General features: G+C 52.0%; 1 protein-coding gene and 1 long non-coding RNA gene across 5 annotated transcripts in view; one reads left to right on the top strand and one right to left on the bottom strand.

The window, feature by feature from the left end:
* ASAP3 (ArfGAP with SH3 domain, ankyrin repeat and PH domain 3) overlaps positions 1–17,960 on the bottom strand; it is a 44,457-nt gene that overhangs the window by 19,341 nt on the left and 7,156 nt on the right. For 2 of the 3 annotated variants that reach the window (XM_070598203.1, XM_070598196.1), the window contains 2 exons: positions 2,398–2,470; positions 2,162–2,307 (listed from right to left, as the gene is read on the bottom strand). In XM_070598203.1, the coding sequence (XP_070454304.1) occupies positions 2,162–2,307; positions 2,398–2,470 (219 nt within the window). Of the gene's footprint in view, positions 1–2,161; positions 2,308–2,397; positions 2,471–13,759; positions 14,073–17,960 lie in introns of those variants that run through there. The other variant, XM_070598204.1, reaches the window with a different exon arrangement.
* Positions 15–16,087, top strand: LOC103551298 (uncharacterized). Of its 2 annotated transcripts, XR_011534157.1 has the most exons (5): positions 42–456; positions 3,460–3,627; positions 10,895–11,094; positions 13,432–13,531; positions 14,740–15,057. It is a non-coding gene; the product is annotated as an uncharacterized lncRNA (long non-coding RNA). The 2 variants fall into 2 exon arrangements; XR_544978.2 differs by lacking the exon at positions 3,460–3,627 and having other exon boundaries at positions 15–456; positions 14,740–16,087.

Raw genomic sequence — 17,960 nt, 5'->3', positions numbered from 1 at the left:
GGCAGGGGGAGGACAGCAGCGGGGTAAGGGAGGCGGGCGGAGAGATGCAGAGGCCGGAAGGTAGAAGGGGGCGGCAGAGTCAGCCTGCCATAGAGCTGTTACCCCCTCCCCAGCTAATCCGGCCTTACGGCCTCACTGCCCAGGAACATCCGCAGTCAGTCCCATCTCTGTTCCTTTGCCAGGAGCACCCTGTCCTCTCCTCTCTGACTCTCTGGAGTCCACCTGTGGTGCCCATCTGTCGTTTTTGTCTGGCTAGTTCCTCGTCTCCACTTATAATGTGGGGAACCCTTTCCCTGTGGCCGTGGGGTCAACACAGGAGTCGGAGCTGACCAGAGTACTCCATCCTGGAGCTACAGCGACTGGATCGGGAACAGGCACACCACCCAAGCCAGCCAATCAGGATCCTTCCTGGGGCTTCTCTGCCAAAGTCACGGGAGAAAGACTGTCTTTCTTCTGGTAAGATGCGAAGCTGGGCCTACTGGGCCATCCTGCCCTCTGAGTAGAGGCAGAGAGAAACTATCTCAGAGAACAAGATGGGGCCTAAAGCCGGTTGCGTACCTGGACTTCCCATTGCAGGGGCCAGTGACTTCCCTTGTTAAAAATTAACCTAGTTCAAGTTGAGTTTGTCATTTGGCAACCCCAAACGGCCTGTCTGATATTTCAGCCTACCTTTCAAGGTACAGCTCAGGTCTCCCTTCCTGACCACTCCTGCCTGCGGCCTGTGCTGACCTCCCTTTTTCTGAATGATGGCAGCACTAGGCCTCTGGCCCGACTCCTGGGTCCTTGAGTCCGTGCTATGCTGCAGGCACTGCTTGGTGTTGTCCTACATCTCAGTTCCCACCTCCCTCACTAGACTGTGGCTCCCTGAGGCAGCGCCTGACTCTTCCCGTGTCCCCAGCCCCTGGTACAATGGCCACCACAGCAAACACTAGTTTCACCGAAACAGGAGGAGGAGAGGTAAAGACCAAAGTGGTCACTAACTCAGTTGAACTCAAGCGCCATTCACGGCCCCCCGTGCAGGACAGCGTGTGAGGCAGTGCTGTGCAGACGTAGTAAGGACGGATGGCAGTCTTAGCGAACATTTACGGGGCACTTACTCTGGAGCAGGCGCTTAACTCACGTAACCCTCACTATGACTCTGTGAGGTGGGTACCATCAGCATCCGAATTTTACAGACGCAGCTCAGGCAGATTGAGTGACTTGCCCAGGGTCACACACCTAGTGAGCAGCAGAGCGGGAATTCGAGGCCTGACTCTAAGCCCGAGGTCTGGGTGCTTAACCACTAAGCAAACTGCCTCTCAGAGATGAGGGTCCCTGCCAGCCAGGGAGGGCACTGCGTGGGACTCAGGCCACGAGAGCCGGTCCAAAAGCTACGGAGCCTGGAGAGAGAGGGGCTTTGCTGGGCGACGGTGCAGCCAGGCTTGTGCTCAGAAGCTGGAGCCAGGCAACCTGGGTTCAAATCCAGTCGTGAGACCTGGGGCAAGCTGCTTAACCTCGTGTCCTGGTTTCCTAGTCTGCAAAGCAAGGGCAGTGGTGAACCACCCCACAGAGCTGTGCTCCCGGCTTGAATGAGTTCACAGCAGTGCAGCGCTGAGAGCCGCGCCTGCGCACGGAAGAGCTGGTACCTCGGGTGGTCTCGAGGTGGGGACTCAGAGGACAGGGGAGGAGGCAATCTCAGGAAGGAACCTGAGGCCACGGGGCCACGTGCAGGAGCTGGGGGTTTGGGGAGGAGAGGCAGGTTCTAGGCTTTGAAGACAAAGCAGATGCAGCTGGGAAAGCAGAGGACAAAGCGGGTAAAGGAGAGGCGCAAAGACAGGAACCCCAAAGTCTGCCCTCCCTTCTCCCAGACCTCCTCCAGGGAGCCCTCTGTCGCGTGGGACTCTTCCCCACTGTGAGACCCCTCTGCTCCTGGGGACTCGCCACAGGAGAGAAAGAGGAGGGCAGAGAGGGAAGGGAGAGGAGACGTGGGTGGGAAGTCAGAGAGGAAGAAGGATGCAAATGGTGGCTCAGAACTGGAAAGGGACCTCAGGTCATGGGTCAGAGGTCAAGGGCAGCCCAGGAGAAGGGTGGAAACCAGCCCTTTCCAGGTCAGGTTCTCAAGCCCACTTGATTTACCCTGAGCCTGGGCTAACGGCTGGGTGAGAAGGATCAGGGGCCTCACCAGGTTCTTGAAGAGCGCGGCCACCTCGCGGGTGAACACAGCCAAGTTCAGGAAGCCGGTGGACAGCTCATGACTGTTTTGGGACAGGTGGCTGTTGCCTAAGGACTCCACAGCCTCTCGGTACTGCTCCTCGTTCTCCACGTGGCCTGGGGAGGTAGGGAAGGGCAGCGTCAGCTCCAGGCGGGGGCTGGGCAGGGGCTGGCCGGCCAGGCTGGGCATCAGGCAGGCTTGCTCACCAAGGCCGGAGCTGTGGATCGCCCGCACGGCCTTCTTCACTCTCTGCAGGAGGGCCTGGTCTCCTTCCAGGACCTGGAAGCACACGGGGCAGAGGTTCAGAGACGCTCCGCTGGGAGGGGTGCCTGACTCCACATCCCACCCTCCAAACACACACAAACAGTTTCCTCCCGCGGGGCCCCCTGAAACCCCACCACCCAGAAACAGACCACCAGATGCGTGGACACCACAGACCAGTCACACTCCTCCAGGAAGTCCACAGACTTGTCTCCCGAACGCCAGTGCAGGCCAAGTAAACGCAGCGATGCCAAGGCGTGTGGCACGGGGGGATATGCCAGAGTGGGTTTGAATTTCGGCTCTGACACGAACTAGTGTGTCAATCCAGACAAACTGTTAACTTCTCTGAGCCTTGGGTGCCTTGTCTGCACAGTGGGGATGATACTAAGGACTCACAGAGTTGCTGAGAGAATGAATGATTTGACGATTATGTACAAAATGCTTAGCAAAGACCAGAAGAGAGAATGTAGACGTCTCTATATGGGGGAACTCTGTTCACCAAATCCCAGGCTCGAGGAGCAGGCACGTGAGGATGAGGAAGATACCAGATACTATGGGTGGTGGGGAGATGAGAGAGGGTAGAGGGGGCACTCAACTCCACTGGGAAGACTTGGTGGGATGACAACATGCAACCCCAAAGTCCGGGGGTGCAGACTGGGGAAGGCCAGGAGATGTGATGGCAAGAGGCCGAACTCACCTGCCCCAGGTAGGCTCAGCCTGCATGGAAACCTCCCAGATGTGCTCCTCTTTCAGTGGGTATAAAGCTGCCAACCTCATGAAACCCTTATGAAGTGCAGGGTTAAGCTGGAAGTCACAGAATGTTAGGGCTACAAAGGGCCCACAGAGCCACAGATGAAGAAACCGAGGCCAACACAGGGGAGAGTCTTGCCCAGAGTCAAATGGCAGGGTCACAGCAGAGCTGGGCTCCCAGGGTGCCCCAGTCAGCACACTGCTCCATCCAGACACCACGGCCCTTCTCTGACCCCAGCCCCACCTATTTTGTCCAGTGACTAAAGTGGGATCAGAGTTGGAGCTCCAAAGAGTTGCTTCAATATGACAAGAGTTAGCGAACACGTTTGGAATGGCACCTCCGAAGATTCTACACCATACTCACAGGATATGCCACAGGGCAGAGCTCGGAGGCGATGTGGGGTGTTCGCGGAAGCCTTTGGCAGGTAGGAAGCCTCTGGAGGGAGGAGGGTCTGGTTTTGAAGCCTAGCTCCACTGCCCAGGTGCTGTGTGACCTTGGGCAAGTTGCCTGTTCTCTCTGAGCTTCCTGATTAGCTATCTGTAAAATGGGGGAAATAATGCCTACCCCTCAGGGTTGTTAGGAGGGTTATATGTATGAGATGATGGGCTTAGCCTGGTGTGGAGCACAGAGCGCATCTTCAATGAACAGTACCTATGGTCATCACCAGCTGCTGTTGCTGACACTAGAAAGGTCCATCAGATTCTGGGTACTTTTCCTACGGGGACTAGAAACCTAACGTTCTCCTCCCTGAGTATGAACTTGAGATACTTGCACATTTGGGACCAGTGGAGGCCCATCTCAGGGCTGAAGAAAGAAAGTCAAGCAGTCAGGGAGATCAGGGAGTGGGGGCCATATCTGAATCAGCTGAAGAACTGAGACACTTCTACCAGCGAGACAAAGGCAAGAGGAGAGAACATGGACATCTCCCTAGTTCCCAAAGGCCCGGGTGAAGAAACACATGTTCGCAAAGGCCTCATCCCCATACCTTGAAACTTGAAAAGGGAAAGCTAAGAGGGGATTAATTGAAGGAGCCATGACTTGACGCCAAAAGATAGCGCAGGTTAAAGATATGAACAAATTCCACAGAGATTTAGAAAACTCCCTAGAAGGCCATCTGTGTGCCTGACATACATAAGGTGCTCAATAATTGTTTATCTAAATGAAAGGTTTGCAAAGGCCTGGGACATGGACCTGAGAGGTCTATGTCTGCGCTCTAGACACCTTGGGGAGTCTCCCATCCCATGACACCCAGTCTCTGGAAACTGCTCTCCTCCCCTCTAGAGGGGGGTCCTGGGCGCCTTGTTTGTTCTAGCCAGCATTGACTGGACCAGGGTGGACACTCTCTCCAAGGAATCTGGAAACAGGCTCTAGGAAGCCAGCTAATTGACTGCAAGCGCTTGAGCTGGGGCGCCTTTCCCACTATGTGCAAAGAGAAGAGAACAAGCAGGTGTGGAGAGAAGCACATGAAACCCATATCCTGCCCCGAGGCCCTTCCACCTTCTAGTCCTGGGGCCTCCACGAAATACCCCTGAACCGGCCAACAAAGTCCCTGTAGTGCTTGAGCTGGCTTGAACGGCCATCTCTCCCCGGCACTGTGGCAGAGACTGCTGTTGGCCCCCACGTCCATTCTCTCTTCTTCCTCAGCAGTAAGAACCCTGACTTTTCAGATGGCCACCTGGCCACTCAGATTAAAGATCACATTCCCAGCCTACGTTGTAGCTAAGTGTGGTCGTACACCCAAGTTCTAACCAATGGGGTGTAATGGATATTTCACTTGTTAGCTTCCAGAAAGCATCCTTAACAGGAAGAGAGGGACTGCACGCCTATTAGAATGGCCAAAATCCAGAACACTGATGACACCAAATGCTGGCGAGGATGTGGAGCAACACAAACTGTCACACGTTCCTCGTGGGAACACAAAATGGCACAGCCACTTTGGAAGACAGTTTGGCAGTTTCTTACAAAACTAAACGTACTCTTACGATAGAACCCAGCAGCTGTGCTCCTTGATATTTACCCAAATGAGCTGAAAACTTATTTCCACTGAAAATGTGCACACAGATGCTTATAGCAGCTTTATTCTTAACCGCCAAAGCTCGGAAGACAATGGAATATTATTTAGCACTAAAAAGAAATGAGCTGGGGCTGGCCCGGTGGTCGAGTGGTTAAGTTTGCGTGCTCCGCTTCAGCAGCCCAGGGTTTCGCCGGTTCGGATCCTGGGTGCAGACACGGCACCGCTCCTCAGGTCATGTTGAGGTGGCGTCCCACATGCCACAACTAGAAGGACTCACAACTAAGAATACACAACTATGTACCAGGGGGGGCTTTGGGGAGAAAAAGGAAAAATAAAATCTTAAAAAAAAAAAAAGAAATGAGCTATCAAGCCACAAAAGACATGGAGGAAACTTAAATGCATATTACTAAGTGAAAGAAGCCAGTCTGAAAAGGCTGGGTAGTGTGTGACTCCAGCTATACAAGATTCTGGAAAAGACAAAGCTGTGGAGACAAAAGACCAGTGGTTGCCGGGGGGTGAGGGGAGGGAGGGAAGAACAGGTGGAGCACAGAGGACTTTTAGGGCAGAGAAACTACTCTCTATGATCCTATGATAGTGGACACTTGTCACTATACATTTGTCAAAACTCATAGAATAGGGGCCGGCCCCGTGGCCGAGTGGTTAAGTTCGCGCGCTCTGCTTCGGCGGCCCCGGGTTTCGCCGGTTCGGATCCCCGGCGTGGACACGGCACCGCTCGTCAGGCCACGCTGAGGAAGGAGGCCACATGCCACAACTAGAGGGACCCACAGCTAGAATGTACAACTGTGTACCGGGGGCTTTGGGGAGAAGAAGAAGGGGAAAAAAAGAAGAAGACTGGTCACAGATGTTAGCTCAGGTGCCAATCTTAAAAAAAATACAAAAAAGTTCACAGAATGTACGACACCAGAGTGAACCCTAATGTAACCCATGGACTTTGGGTGATAATGATGTGTCAGTGTAGGCCCACTGATTATAACAAATGTTCCATTCTGGCATGGGATGGTGATAGTGAGAGAGGTTGCGTGTATGTGGAGCAAGGGGATATATGGGAACTCTGTACTTTCCACTCAATTGTGCTGTGAAACTAAAACTGCTCTAAAAAATGAAGTCTATTTTTTTAAATGTTTTTTTTTCTTTTGAGGAAGATTAGCCCTGAGCTAACTACTGCCAATCCTCCTCTTTTTGCTGAGGAAGACTGGCCCTGAGCTAACATCTGTGCCCATCTTCCTGTACTTTATACATGGGACGCCTACCACAGCATGGCTTGCCAAGTGGTGCCATGTCTGCACCCGGGATCTGAGAAGCAGAACGTGTGAACTTAACCACTGCACCACCGGGCCATCCCCTATTTTTTTAGTGAAGAAAAGGAAAGGAAGAAAACAAAGAGAAGGGTGTCCTCTGTCACACCTTTCTCCTGGCTAGAAGGCATTAGTGATGTCTGGAGCTGAGGCAGCCATCTTGGACCATGAGGTAGAAGCCATGTGTTGTGGATGGTGGTACAACAAGGTAGTAGCCTTGTCTCTGATGACTGGGGAGCCACCCTATCAGCCCTGGACTACTTATCTGCAGACTTATTTTATATGAAAGAGAAATACATATCTTATTTGAGCCACTGTTATGCTGGGTATTCTGACACTTGTAGCTGAACTAGCTCTAACTGGTACAGGCAGGCAGGTCACTCTAATCATCCAAAAACTGTCCCTGATGCCCTTGTCAGACATATATCAGGAAATGGCTTCCCAGCAAGATACCATCCTGGCCCATACTGCTCTTAGCAACCAAGGTTCACAAAGCTATTCACTCATTCAGCTCGTTATTGAGAGCCTGCTATGTGTTCACTCCCTGAGATAATAAAAGACAATCTCAGCTCTCAGGGACATCACCATGGAAGGGAAGAAAGAGCCAAGCAGATACTTGTAACGCAATGTGATTAGGGCTTTAATAGAAGAGAGACAAGGCCTGGGAGCCCAGGGGAGGCAGAGCCGTGTCTGTTAGGAGGAAGAGGGACAGCTTTAAGCTGTGATGCTTGACTGTGGGCAGTGGGCCGGCAGAAAAGAGACTGAGAGACTGCACTGTGGGCGGGGGCGGCGGTGGGGGAGCACGTGGTCTGAGTGGCAGGGTTGCTAGAGGAGGGAGGCAATGGGCAAGGAGAGGAATACCGTTTACTCCTCCTTTCATTCCTTCATTTCAACAAGCATCTCGAGGTGCCTAGGTTAGCTGGGCACGGCCCCTTCCTTCAAGAGGCTCACAGACATATAAACACGCAACCCGAAGGGGGCACAAAGAGGGGAGAATTCTGAGCACCCTTTTCTCAAGAAAATATCTGAAAATCATTCACACTGGGGTATAAATGACTGATAACATCTGTGATATAATGGGGCAAAGAGTTAAGCTAACGAAATGTAGTTTAAGGAGGAAGTTCCGATCATAGCCTGGGGAGGGGAGGCATCTGGGGAAAGGCAGAGAGGTTCCCAGAGTTCCTGCAACGATGCTAGCATAGCACAATGAGTCACAAGCTGAGATTCTAAACCCCGTCTCCCCCAAACGATCTCCCCGGGGGACCCCAGCCCAGCCAGTTCTCCAAACTGCCTCTTCTTTAAAATGAGAGAAAAATAGTAGAACATGGGGGGAAAAAAATTCTCCACTTAACTCAGAGGTACTGTGAGGCTGACCTGGGAGCGCAGCCACCGCGGCCTGTGCCAAGGCTTGAGGCATTTGGAAAATCTGAATGTGATTCTCCCTGTGCTTTGTTTTCTGCCTGTGGATGAGATCAGCCCTCGTCCCCTGAGCCCGAGACAGGACAGGTGAGAAAAAACAAGTCCGCCTCTGGCTTCAGGTGGTCCATTTAATCCCGAGTGGTCAGGGATTCTCAAAGCGGGGCGCCTGAGCCAGCAGCATCAGCATCACCCGGAAGCTTGTTAGAAACGCAAATTCTTCAGCTGGATCAGAAACTCTGGGCGGGGCCAGCAGCCTGTGTTTTAACAAGCCCTCCAGGTGATTCTGACGCAGCTAAGGTCCCGGAATGGCTGGTCTAATTCTACCTTCAGAGACGCAGTAAGTCATCTTTGCTAAAAGTATGGGGCTGGCTCCAAACTACCTAGCTTTGAATTCCAGCTCCATTAGGTACTTGCTATGTGACCTCTCTGTGTCTCAATTTCCCCATTCATGAAATGAAGATGATAATAGTTTCCACCACATAGGGTTGTTGGGGAGATGAAATGAATTCACATAGGTAAAGTGCTTAGAACACTATTATTTGGTAGCTAATAATGTCATCTATTTCAAAATTGAACTGAATTTGGTTTAGGAATTTTTTGACTTCCCTTGAGCTAATTAAAGATAGCCCTCCCCCACCCCCACCGCCACCCCGCTGTGATCCTGCTTGGCAAGCTGTGGGAACCATAGGTGTGGAGGGACCACAGTGAAACTTCAGCCCCGGCAGTCTCAGAGTACAGACATTCCATGTCCTGGGTGGCCGCTCTGTGCCGGGCACGTTACTCGTCACCCCCCGCCACTGTATGAGGTAAGCATCACCATTTGCCTTCTACAGATGTGTGCCAGGGACAAAGCAACACGTCCAGGTATGTACAGGTCACATAATGCTGAACAGCGGCAGAGTCGTAATTTAAACCCAGGTCTGGCCAGATCCGGGGCCAATGTGCTTTCCTTCCACCGAGCTGTCCCACAAAGGCTAAGGGACACGGCTTCTTTGATCCTGATCTGCCTCTGAACTGAATCCCAACGCGGCCACCTCTGCCTCCACCTTCTCCCCTCACCATCCCCTCAGACGGGGAAGCCACAGAGGAAGAGCTGCCCAAAGAAACAAGGTTGACAGCAGTGGTAGAGCCCCAATTCCAAATACTCCAAGCCTACTGAAGAGAAAGTAGATTTGTATGAGTTGTTGGCCTGAAGAGGAGTCCCAGGACTGAGAGGTGGAAGTTAGGCAGACAGAAACAGATGTCAGCTCAAACCGAGGAAGGAGTTCTTCCTCTTCCTCAAACAGAGGAAGAATAAGTGACCCCTATAGGGAGTGAGCTCCCCATCACTAGAAGTATTCAAGGACATCAGGGGGTAGAGCATGATTCAGGCACTGGATTTTGGATCAGTAGTGATGGCCATTTAGATTTATCTCAAAGCTAAGAGTCAGTGGCTCCATGCAAGAGCCTGGGCGGGCACAGGGCAAAGGCAGGTGAAACATGAGGGCATCAGGGACATGTCTGAACTTGGAAAACCAACTGAAGTCCTTCAGGCAGCCTTGCCTGGCTAGTTCCAGCTGGCGGCACTGCCTTTTATGTCCTCTACCCGACCCCAAACACACACACACACACAGCGTGCTGGCTCCCTGGTTCGTGTTCTCTGCAGGCAGAAGACCACAGATGGCAGCACTAGAGCCATGCCCAGCTGCCCTGCTTGGAAGGGCCTTCTGCATGCCCCTCTCCTGGGTCAAGATTCATCAATAGGACCCATTCTTCATTCCTGTGAGTCCTCAGAGCCAGCTGTGGTAACCATGGCAACTCAGCCAAGAGGGCAGAGCAGCTAAAGCTAAGGCCTTGGGAGCTGCAGATTAAATTATACCATTAGACATTCACTCCTTTGGATGAATATGCGGCATACGCACTGCTTTTGTGGCATCCCATGACCACTGCAGCCATCGTTAATCAATCACAGTATTTTCCCCACTAACCCTGGGTTGGTTCATCATTCTGCTAAGACAGCTCTTCAGGTAGCCTCTACCAACTAAACTAGACTTGGCACAGAGATGAAAACCATTTTCTATCTTTGCTTTGGACCGTGATGTTGACCCCTGAGAGGGTAAATCACAGAATATTGAAGATAATCTAACACTCCCTCCTCATTTTACAGGTTGCAAAGAAGGCTCAGCTGAGTTTCTTGCCCTGGGTCTCATTGGAAACGCAAACAAACTAGGGAAAGAATACAAACCCAAACATGTACAGGGCTTTACAGTTTGTAAAGCAGTTGGCATCCACCCTTTAAGACCCACAGCATCCTAATGAGGCAGTCATTGCTTTTGCTCCCATCTGACTGATGAATCAATGAGGCTCAGAGAGGTAAAGAAAGTTGCCTGAGCTCACACAGCCAGCAAGTGGTGGAGATAGACCTGGGACTCAGACTTTAGACTCTGACTCCCTTGTTCATTCCAGTCCATGGGCCCCAGATCCTGGGGGCCCATGGAGTTACTACCAGGCCCCTATGAAGCCACACTTACAGTACACACTAAAGACCAATAAGAAACGTCTCACAAATTAGCCTGACCACATCCCAAACATGTATGCAGCTCTCATGATCAATAAGACACTGAAATCTTTAAAAGCATTCTTGAATTCTTGATAGTATTTTGTCCTTTTTCATATTTCTCAATCAATCAATCAATCAATCAATATGAAAAGTACAGCTGTTGAGGGAAGGTCAGTGAAACTCTGACACTGAAAAGGGGTCCTCCGGTGAGCTGGCGGGGTCCTGGCTCCTTTGCTCTTGGACTCTGATGTCCACACGAAGATTAGATTATCTGCACTACATTTAAACACGAAAATTAAAATACAATACTTTAATGAGCAAATTAAGTTATCCTTAAAACATTTCATGAAATGATATATAAAATGCTAAAACCCCCCGAAAACCTGGGACTTCTCATTTCTAGATCCAACTACCAATTTAAGGAAAGCGCAGAAGATGGAGAATCTTGTTAAACCACACCTGGGGATGCGGCAATGGGCTGTCAGACGGTGTGAAACTACAGAACAAGCCTCATGGTTTCGCTAACAAGGGGACCGCAAAAAAACAAAACCACAAACGATGGCAGGGGAATCTTACGAGACTCAAAATGCACATCAACAAATGGTAATGTGTGGACTTTTCTTGAATCCTGCTTTTTAAAAAAATAAACTATAAAAGAGGTTAGACAATTATCAGACAACTAGAAATCTGAAAACTAGATAATTGATGATTCAGGGATTATTGTTGATGTTTTGGGGTACAATAATGGTATCATAGTTATGCAAACAAGAAAGGGGTCCTTACTATTTAGAGATCCATATAGAAATATTTAAAGATGAAATGTCTTGATGTTTAGAATTTGCTTCAAAATAAGATGAGACTCAAGAAAGTAGGTGGGGGTGTGGACAGGACAGGACTGGGTTATGAGTAAATGGGGGTTCATCATTCTGTTCCGGCGACTATTATAAATTCTCCATAATGAGACAAAAGGGAGGGCTAATAGATGAGAAAATAAGATTGGCAAAATATGAATAGCTGCTGAAGCTGAGTAAGGCTACTTTTGTGTATGTTTGAAAATTTCTATAATACAAAGTTAATAAAAGAAAACAAGAAGTTCTCATATTCAGCAAAGTTGGAGCCACTGCCCCAAGGTACCTGGAACTAGTCCTTGACACCTTAGGACACTGAGCTGGCCCCTTTCAACAGACGGTGCACGGCTTTCAACAAGAGGGATAGATGGGAGAGAGTGGGGTCTGGGAAAAGTGGGCCTGAGGGCCAGGGGCTCAGGAGCAATGGAGGGCAAGGCCCAGGCGGGAAGGGGTTAAGGTTGATCTGCTGGCTAAAGGCGGCCACCAAGCTCCAGGCCTAATTACGAAGAGGGCACATGGTGGAAAGAACAAGACGCAGAATGAGGAGACCTGGGTTCTATTCTGGACTCAGTCCTTACCAGCTCTGAGACCCTGAGCAAGTCCCCAGCATCTCTAGCGGAATTTGGACCTGCAAAATGGGAATGACAGTCACTGCTGCTCAGCCACCTCCCACTGAGAATCGAATCACAGAAAGATGGAGGTTTGTAGCTGTGCAAAGGAGAGCTGTCCTGTTCATGTCATGTTCGAAGTTCGCCTTTTCTCACCCACCTGCCCAACTGCCAGATCCAGAGAAAGGCAGGGAGCCCCCCAGGGCCCCTCCTGGGTGTCCAGCAAGGAAGAGGAAAGGGTGGGACCGAGAAGTATTCTCTGGCATCACACTTTAGGGCAATCCCAGCTCGCTCCACTCCCTTAATAGCGCCTGCTCGGAATCTCAGATCTGCAAACCTGCCCCTCTCCACCCTGATGCGCAGAGGGAGGGGCTGGGGAAGGTCTCTAACAGGGTCACTGGCACGCAGCAGGAGCTCATTCGCACACACTGAGTGCCCGGCTGTACCCAGGCCCGGTGCAGGTGCTGGGGAGAGAGGGATGCCAGGATCTACCCTCAAGGTGCTCACAGCCCAGTCGGGGAGCCAGAAGGTAGACAAGGACATTGTCTAAGGGCTCAGGCGGCCTTGCTGAGCCTGGAGCCGAAGAGAAGCCCGTGTGGGGGCACAGAGGAGGAGCACCCACCCCACCCTGGGATGAAGTGATGCTTCATCAGAAAGTCGAAAAATGAAGACATTGGTGGAGGAAAGTAGGACAGGGGAAGAAGATTCTAAGCGAGGAGAGGTGCCCCTGCAAAGCCCCTGGTAGGAGCGCTCGGCACATTTGGGGAACAGCCAGGAGTCTCCCGGAGCAGGCAGGTTCCAGGGCCAGTGGGGAAGTGGCGAGCAGTGAGCCTCGGGCCAAGCAGGGCTGGGAAGGGGCCGCTGGGAGACCATGCTCACGATAACGAGAGCCGGCTGGGTGCTCCTCTATCAGTACCACGTACCAGGCTTTATTCTAAGCACCTGACATACTATGTATTAGTTCATGTATTCCTTCCAACAACCCCAGGAGGTTCTACAGATGAGGAAACTGAGGCCCAGGGAACTTATGCCGTATGCCTAGGCTCACACAACTAGTAAGTGGTGGAACCAAGACTCAAACCCAGGGTGTCAGGCTCCAGAGTCCATGCCTTTAACCAAAACCTCTAGGTTTTATCCCACAAGTATGGGGAGATCCTGCAGGGTTCTGCACAAGAGCCGAGTGGCCTGATAAATTCTCCTGGTAGAAAGACCGACTCTGGGGCTCGGCTGCAGGCCCACGCCCAAGCGGGAGAAAGGGGGTGTAGCCTCGTCCCCCAGGCACGACAGGGTGACTGGGGAGCACAGCCCGGCCCAAAGCTGATCACACTACAGGAAGGACTCGGATTCCCAGCTCCCGGGAGGAGTGTCCAGGATGAATCCAGACACCACTTCCTGAGTGCCTGCTTTGGGGCAGACGTGTTATTTAAATCATTTACTCCTCCCAACAACCCTGTGAGGTAGTTATTATCTTCCCCATTTTACAGACGAGGAAACTGAGGCAACTGGCTCAAGGTCACTCCAGGAAGCGCGGAGCCCTCTGCCTCCAGAGACTTCGCTCTCTAGCACACGACAGCAGGCCACGAGGTGAGTCCCGCCTCACTGAGCCCCAGGTGGCTCTGGAAGGACTGCTGTGAAGATGAAATCAGGTCGCTTCTTTCCTAATGGTGGATGTCAGCCTCTAGAGAGGCCACACAGAAATGTTTTGGGGGAAGGAAGGGTGCTGAATTTTAGGCCTGCCTCTGCCATTAGCCCCTCTGTGTCCCTCTGAGCAAACTCCTTCCTCCCTCTGTGCCTCAGTTTCCTCATCCATACCATTTAGAGCTGATGGACAGGACCTCCAAATCCCCTCCCAGGTCGATGCTCTGGGACTCAGAGTCGAGATGAACGGTACCCTGCAAGGCTGCTCCAACCTCGGCCGCCAGCAGGAGCAAAATTCTCCAGTGGTTTTCATCTGGATCAGCCCCACGCCTGTTCCAGGCTGGGGCAGTCAGAAGGAGGTGTCTGCGGACGGCAGGGTTCTTCCCAGCCCCGCTCTGCATCGCCCATGTGGAAGGGGCCCCCAGCCCTGCCTGCTCGCTCGCAGCCCCTGCAGTGGCTGCACTGCAAGGCCTGGGGGCCAGGGCCCAGGGCCAGCCCCTGTTCTGCCCAGCCCCCTTCTCTGCCTGGGCTGAATCCTCATCTGGAATGAAGGGGTTGGGCGGTGACATGGAAGGCTCCTGCCAGCTCTGACATTTATTATTTCAGGATCCCTCAGCCTCTTGTTGTTTTCCTTCCTGTGCTGCTGGAGCCTGTGACTGGCCATGCGCCCCCTTGGTTGGGCCCCCGCAGACATCTCCCCAGCCCGGGAGCCTGTCCAGCCTTGCCAGCTTGGCCTCACCAGCTGCCCCTTGCAGGGTGCTGGGAAGCGGGGAAGAAAAGGGGTTGCAGGAAGGGAGCCGCACCCTTGACGTACGCTGAGGCCTCTGCAAACCCCAAGTTTCCTGGCTGGGATTTTTCTCGGGAGACTGCTCGGCAGGGATGAGCTAAGAGAGCAAGAACTCTGCCGGCCTGACTGCCGAAGATTCCCGTCCGACTCCTGGCCCCAAGCCCTGAATTCCGCCCAACCCTGGGGAGAGCCCGGCCTGCCCTCCGGGACAGACAGCAGAGGGTCCCACGCCTCCCATCCTCTGGGTTCCTTGTTGGCCTGGACAAACCCCTCCCTGCCCCCAACTTGGGCTTGATATCCATCACTAATCCTTTAAACCCCAGCCCTAACCGATGCTTTGCAATTTCCTTACTATGCCTGTTTCCAGCCGCCAGACCTCTGCGCGCACTGCTCACGCTGCCTGGAGAGCCCTTCCCCCATTCTGCCTGTGAACACTTCATCTTTCCAGACTCAGCCTACAGGTCACCCCTCCCTGCACAACAGAACTCATCCCTCCTGCCTTCATGCCGCCCTGCGCCCATTCCAGGCTTTCTCAGGGCACTCATGGCCCTTACTGACCATGCATCTGACTTCTCTACGAGGCTGAAAACTCTAGAAGGGCAGGGATTGGTTCCTTTGCCTTTGTATCCACAGCACCCAGCTCAGGGCCTGGTCCCTATGTAGCAATAAACGTTTGTGGGATGAATGAATGAGTAAATGAATGAATGGATATCAGCAGGGCCCTATGGGAACACAGAAAAGGCAGGAGGGGTTAAGAACTCTGGCTTTTACATCACATTGTTCTGAGGTCCAAATTCTGGTTCCAATACTCTTAGCTGTGTGACCTGGGGCAAGTGATTTAGTTTCTCTGAGCCTCCATTTCCCTATCTGTCAAATGGGATACTATCTCATGGCATCTATCTCATAGCACTGAATGCGATCAGGCATTTAAGCACCTAGCCCAGTGCCTGGCATACATGGAGGGCTGCGTGGTAGTTATCCCACCAGCAAACATCTTCTCGGTATTCCTAGGCCCTGAGAAACACATCCCCAGGCTGCCCAGGGTGATCAACTGGAGCGCTAAAAAAAAAATAAGGGTGCCAGAGCGACTTCAGACCTGTTCAATCAGAGTCCCTGGAGAGGGCAGGGGAGAGTCAGGCACCGCCCAGGGTGTGACAGGTGAGGCACCCCCCAAGTGCTTGGAACCGTCCGAGTCCAAACCCTCGCTCTGCTAGCAGAGTTGCCAGATTTGGCAAAAATAAATACAGGACAGCAGTAACATTTGAATTTCAGGTAATCAATGAACAGTGTTTTAGTATCAGTGTGCCCCAAATATTGCACAGGCATCCTGTGTGCTATTTGGCAGCCCTGCTTACGAAGCTGTTTCATCTCCCTGTGCCTTCACTTCCTTGTGGGGATTACATGAGTTAATATATGGAGAATGCTTACAGCACTGCCTGGTGTGTTTGCTATTCCTATTTATTTTGCTTTTAAAGCAACCCAGACGACACGGGCGAACCTTGAAAACATTCTGCTCACTGAGAGAAGCCAGACACAAAAGGCCACATATTGTAGGATTCCACCGATATGAAATGTCTGGAATAGGCAGATCCATAGAGACAGAAAGTTGCCAGGGGAGTAATGAGCACAGGGTTTCTTTCTGGGGTGAGAGGAATGTTCTGGAATTAGAAATGGTGACAATTGCACAACACTGTGAATAAAGACCACTTGAACTGTACATGTTAAAATGGTTAAATGGTGAATTTTATGTTATATGAATTTTATCTCAATTAAAGAAAAATCTACCTAAAAGCAACCCAGGGGATTGTAACATGCAGCCAGGACTGAGAACTGCATAGGCTTCTCAACAAGTGTTTGATGAAGAAATAAATGGCTGGGAGAGAGCAAAGGGCAGAGCTGAGGGCAGAACCTGCCTCGTCCAGATCTAGGCTGAGCTATTCATCCCCGGACACCTGCCAGGTACACAGATTCCCGTTCTGCTCTGGTGCCGGGACTGCACAGACAATTTCAGGGCTCACTCATAGTCATTACTTCATCCCTGTTGCCAATATCTCCCCCTTTTCTCTGTGTGTTTCCTGATCGCTTTAACTGTCCCATGTGCAGGTGTAGTTGTGTTTTTAGTGAAAGGGAATTTTTAAAAATCATTAAGTATGTTATGTGCCAGGTACATGCTACATGCTTTATACGTAATCCCCTTGTACAACCCCAGAAGATAGTTATCATCACCCCTGATTTACAGATGGGGAAGCTGAGATTCAGAAAGGGTAAGTCATTTGCCCGAGGTCACACAGCCAATAGAAATTCAAACCCAGGTCTGTCTGACTTCACTTACTAGACTCTCTCCACAGACCTCAGCCATGTCCTGTGTGCTGTGGGTTGTCAATCATCTTTTCATGGGCATGAGTCCTCCTTTCCAGATGGAGGCCTTGCCTTGTCATCTTCATGCCCTCAGAACCTGCCATCCTGCCTTTGCACACAGCAGGTGTTCAATAAATGGAGTTGAAGGGATTACTAACCTAAGTGGGCATGTAAGAGCTCACCACCATAGTTCTCACCTTCACTGCACATCAGAGTCACCCCGGGGAGCTTCTGAAGCACGCTTGCCCAGGCCTCACCCCTGGGAGATTCTGATTCAGTGAGTCTGGGTGGAGCCCGCAGCATGTGAAGTTCTTGAAAGCTCAGTCAAGGTCAAAACCCAGCTGAGCTAGAGAACCTTTAGCAGCTGTTCCCGCTCGGCCGCCCGCACCCTCCACGGTGACGCCCAATCACAACGTTCCCAGGACAAAGGGAGCCCAGGGCCCGGCCCCAGAGTCTGGGGAACTCACTGTCCCTCACCGTCTCCTGTGCTCTGGCTGCAACCAGGTCCACCAAAGGGACCTTCCAGCAATAACGTCTGTCTGAGGACTACACCTCCAAACTGCCTTCGGGGAAAGCATTTTCCTTCTGCTCTGACCTAAAGTTCCAGTTTCTCTCCCCAAACCTGCCTGTGTCACCTCGGTGGCTAGAAACAGCAGAAGCCAGGCAAGGAAGTGAGCAAGAAAGACTGAAATTTGGAGAGGGGAGGAGACTCCGAGAGACTGGGCTGGAGACTGACGAGCCCAGGAAGGCCCTCGGCCCCGTGCAGAGTCAGCCTGCTCTGGGAAGAGGCCGGGCCCAGGCCGGGCGGGTTCTAAGCTGGAAAACCCTCTTGGCCCAGGTCCCTAGCCACCATCCCTCGTCTCTGCTCCCCATCTCAGGAGAACTTCTCATCTGACCCCTCCTCTACCAGTCCAGGCCGGTGTGGAGGGGAAAACAGCACTAAACCTATTCTTAAGGTCATCAATGACCTCCAGGCTGCCAACGCCAGGGTCTCATCTCACTCATTTCTCACTTTACCTCTGAACAGCTAGGCAGCGTCTGACGAGCTGAGCACTGCTCCCTCCTCAAAACATCCCTCTCCTGGCTTCTGAGGCGCTGTACTCTCTTGATTTCCCTCCTTCCTCATGGGTGGCTCCTTCTCAGTCTCCTTTATTAACTACTCTTCCATCCTACTCTCTCAATCCTGAAGCTCCCCAAAGCTTGGGCCCCGGCCCTCTCCACTCCTCTCCC

Source organism: Equus przewalskii, chromosome 2 (assembly GCF_037783145.1).
Source record: "Equus przewalskii isolate Varuska chromosome 2, EquPr2, whole genome shotgun sequence".
Taxonomy (NCBI): domain Eukaryota; kingdom Metazoa; phylum Chordata; class Mammalia; order Perissodactyla; family Equidae; genus Equus; species Equus przewalskii.
Note: the sequence above shows the minus strand (reverse complement) of the source record. Positions and strands in the feature narration are given on the sequence as shown.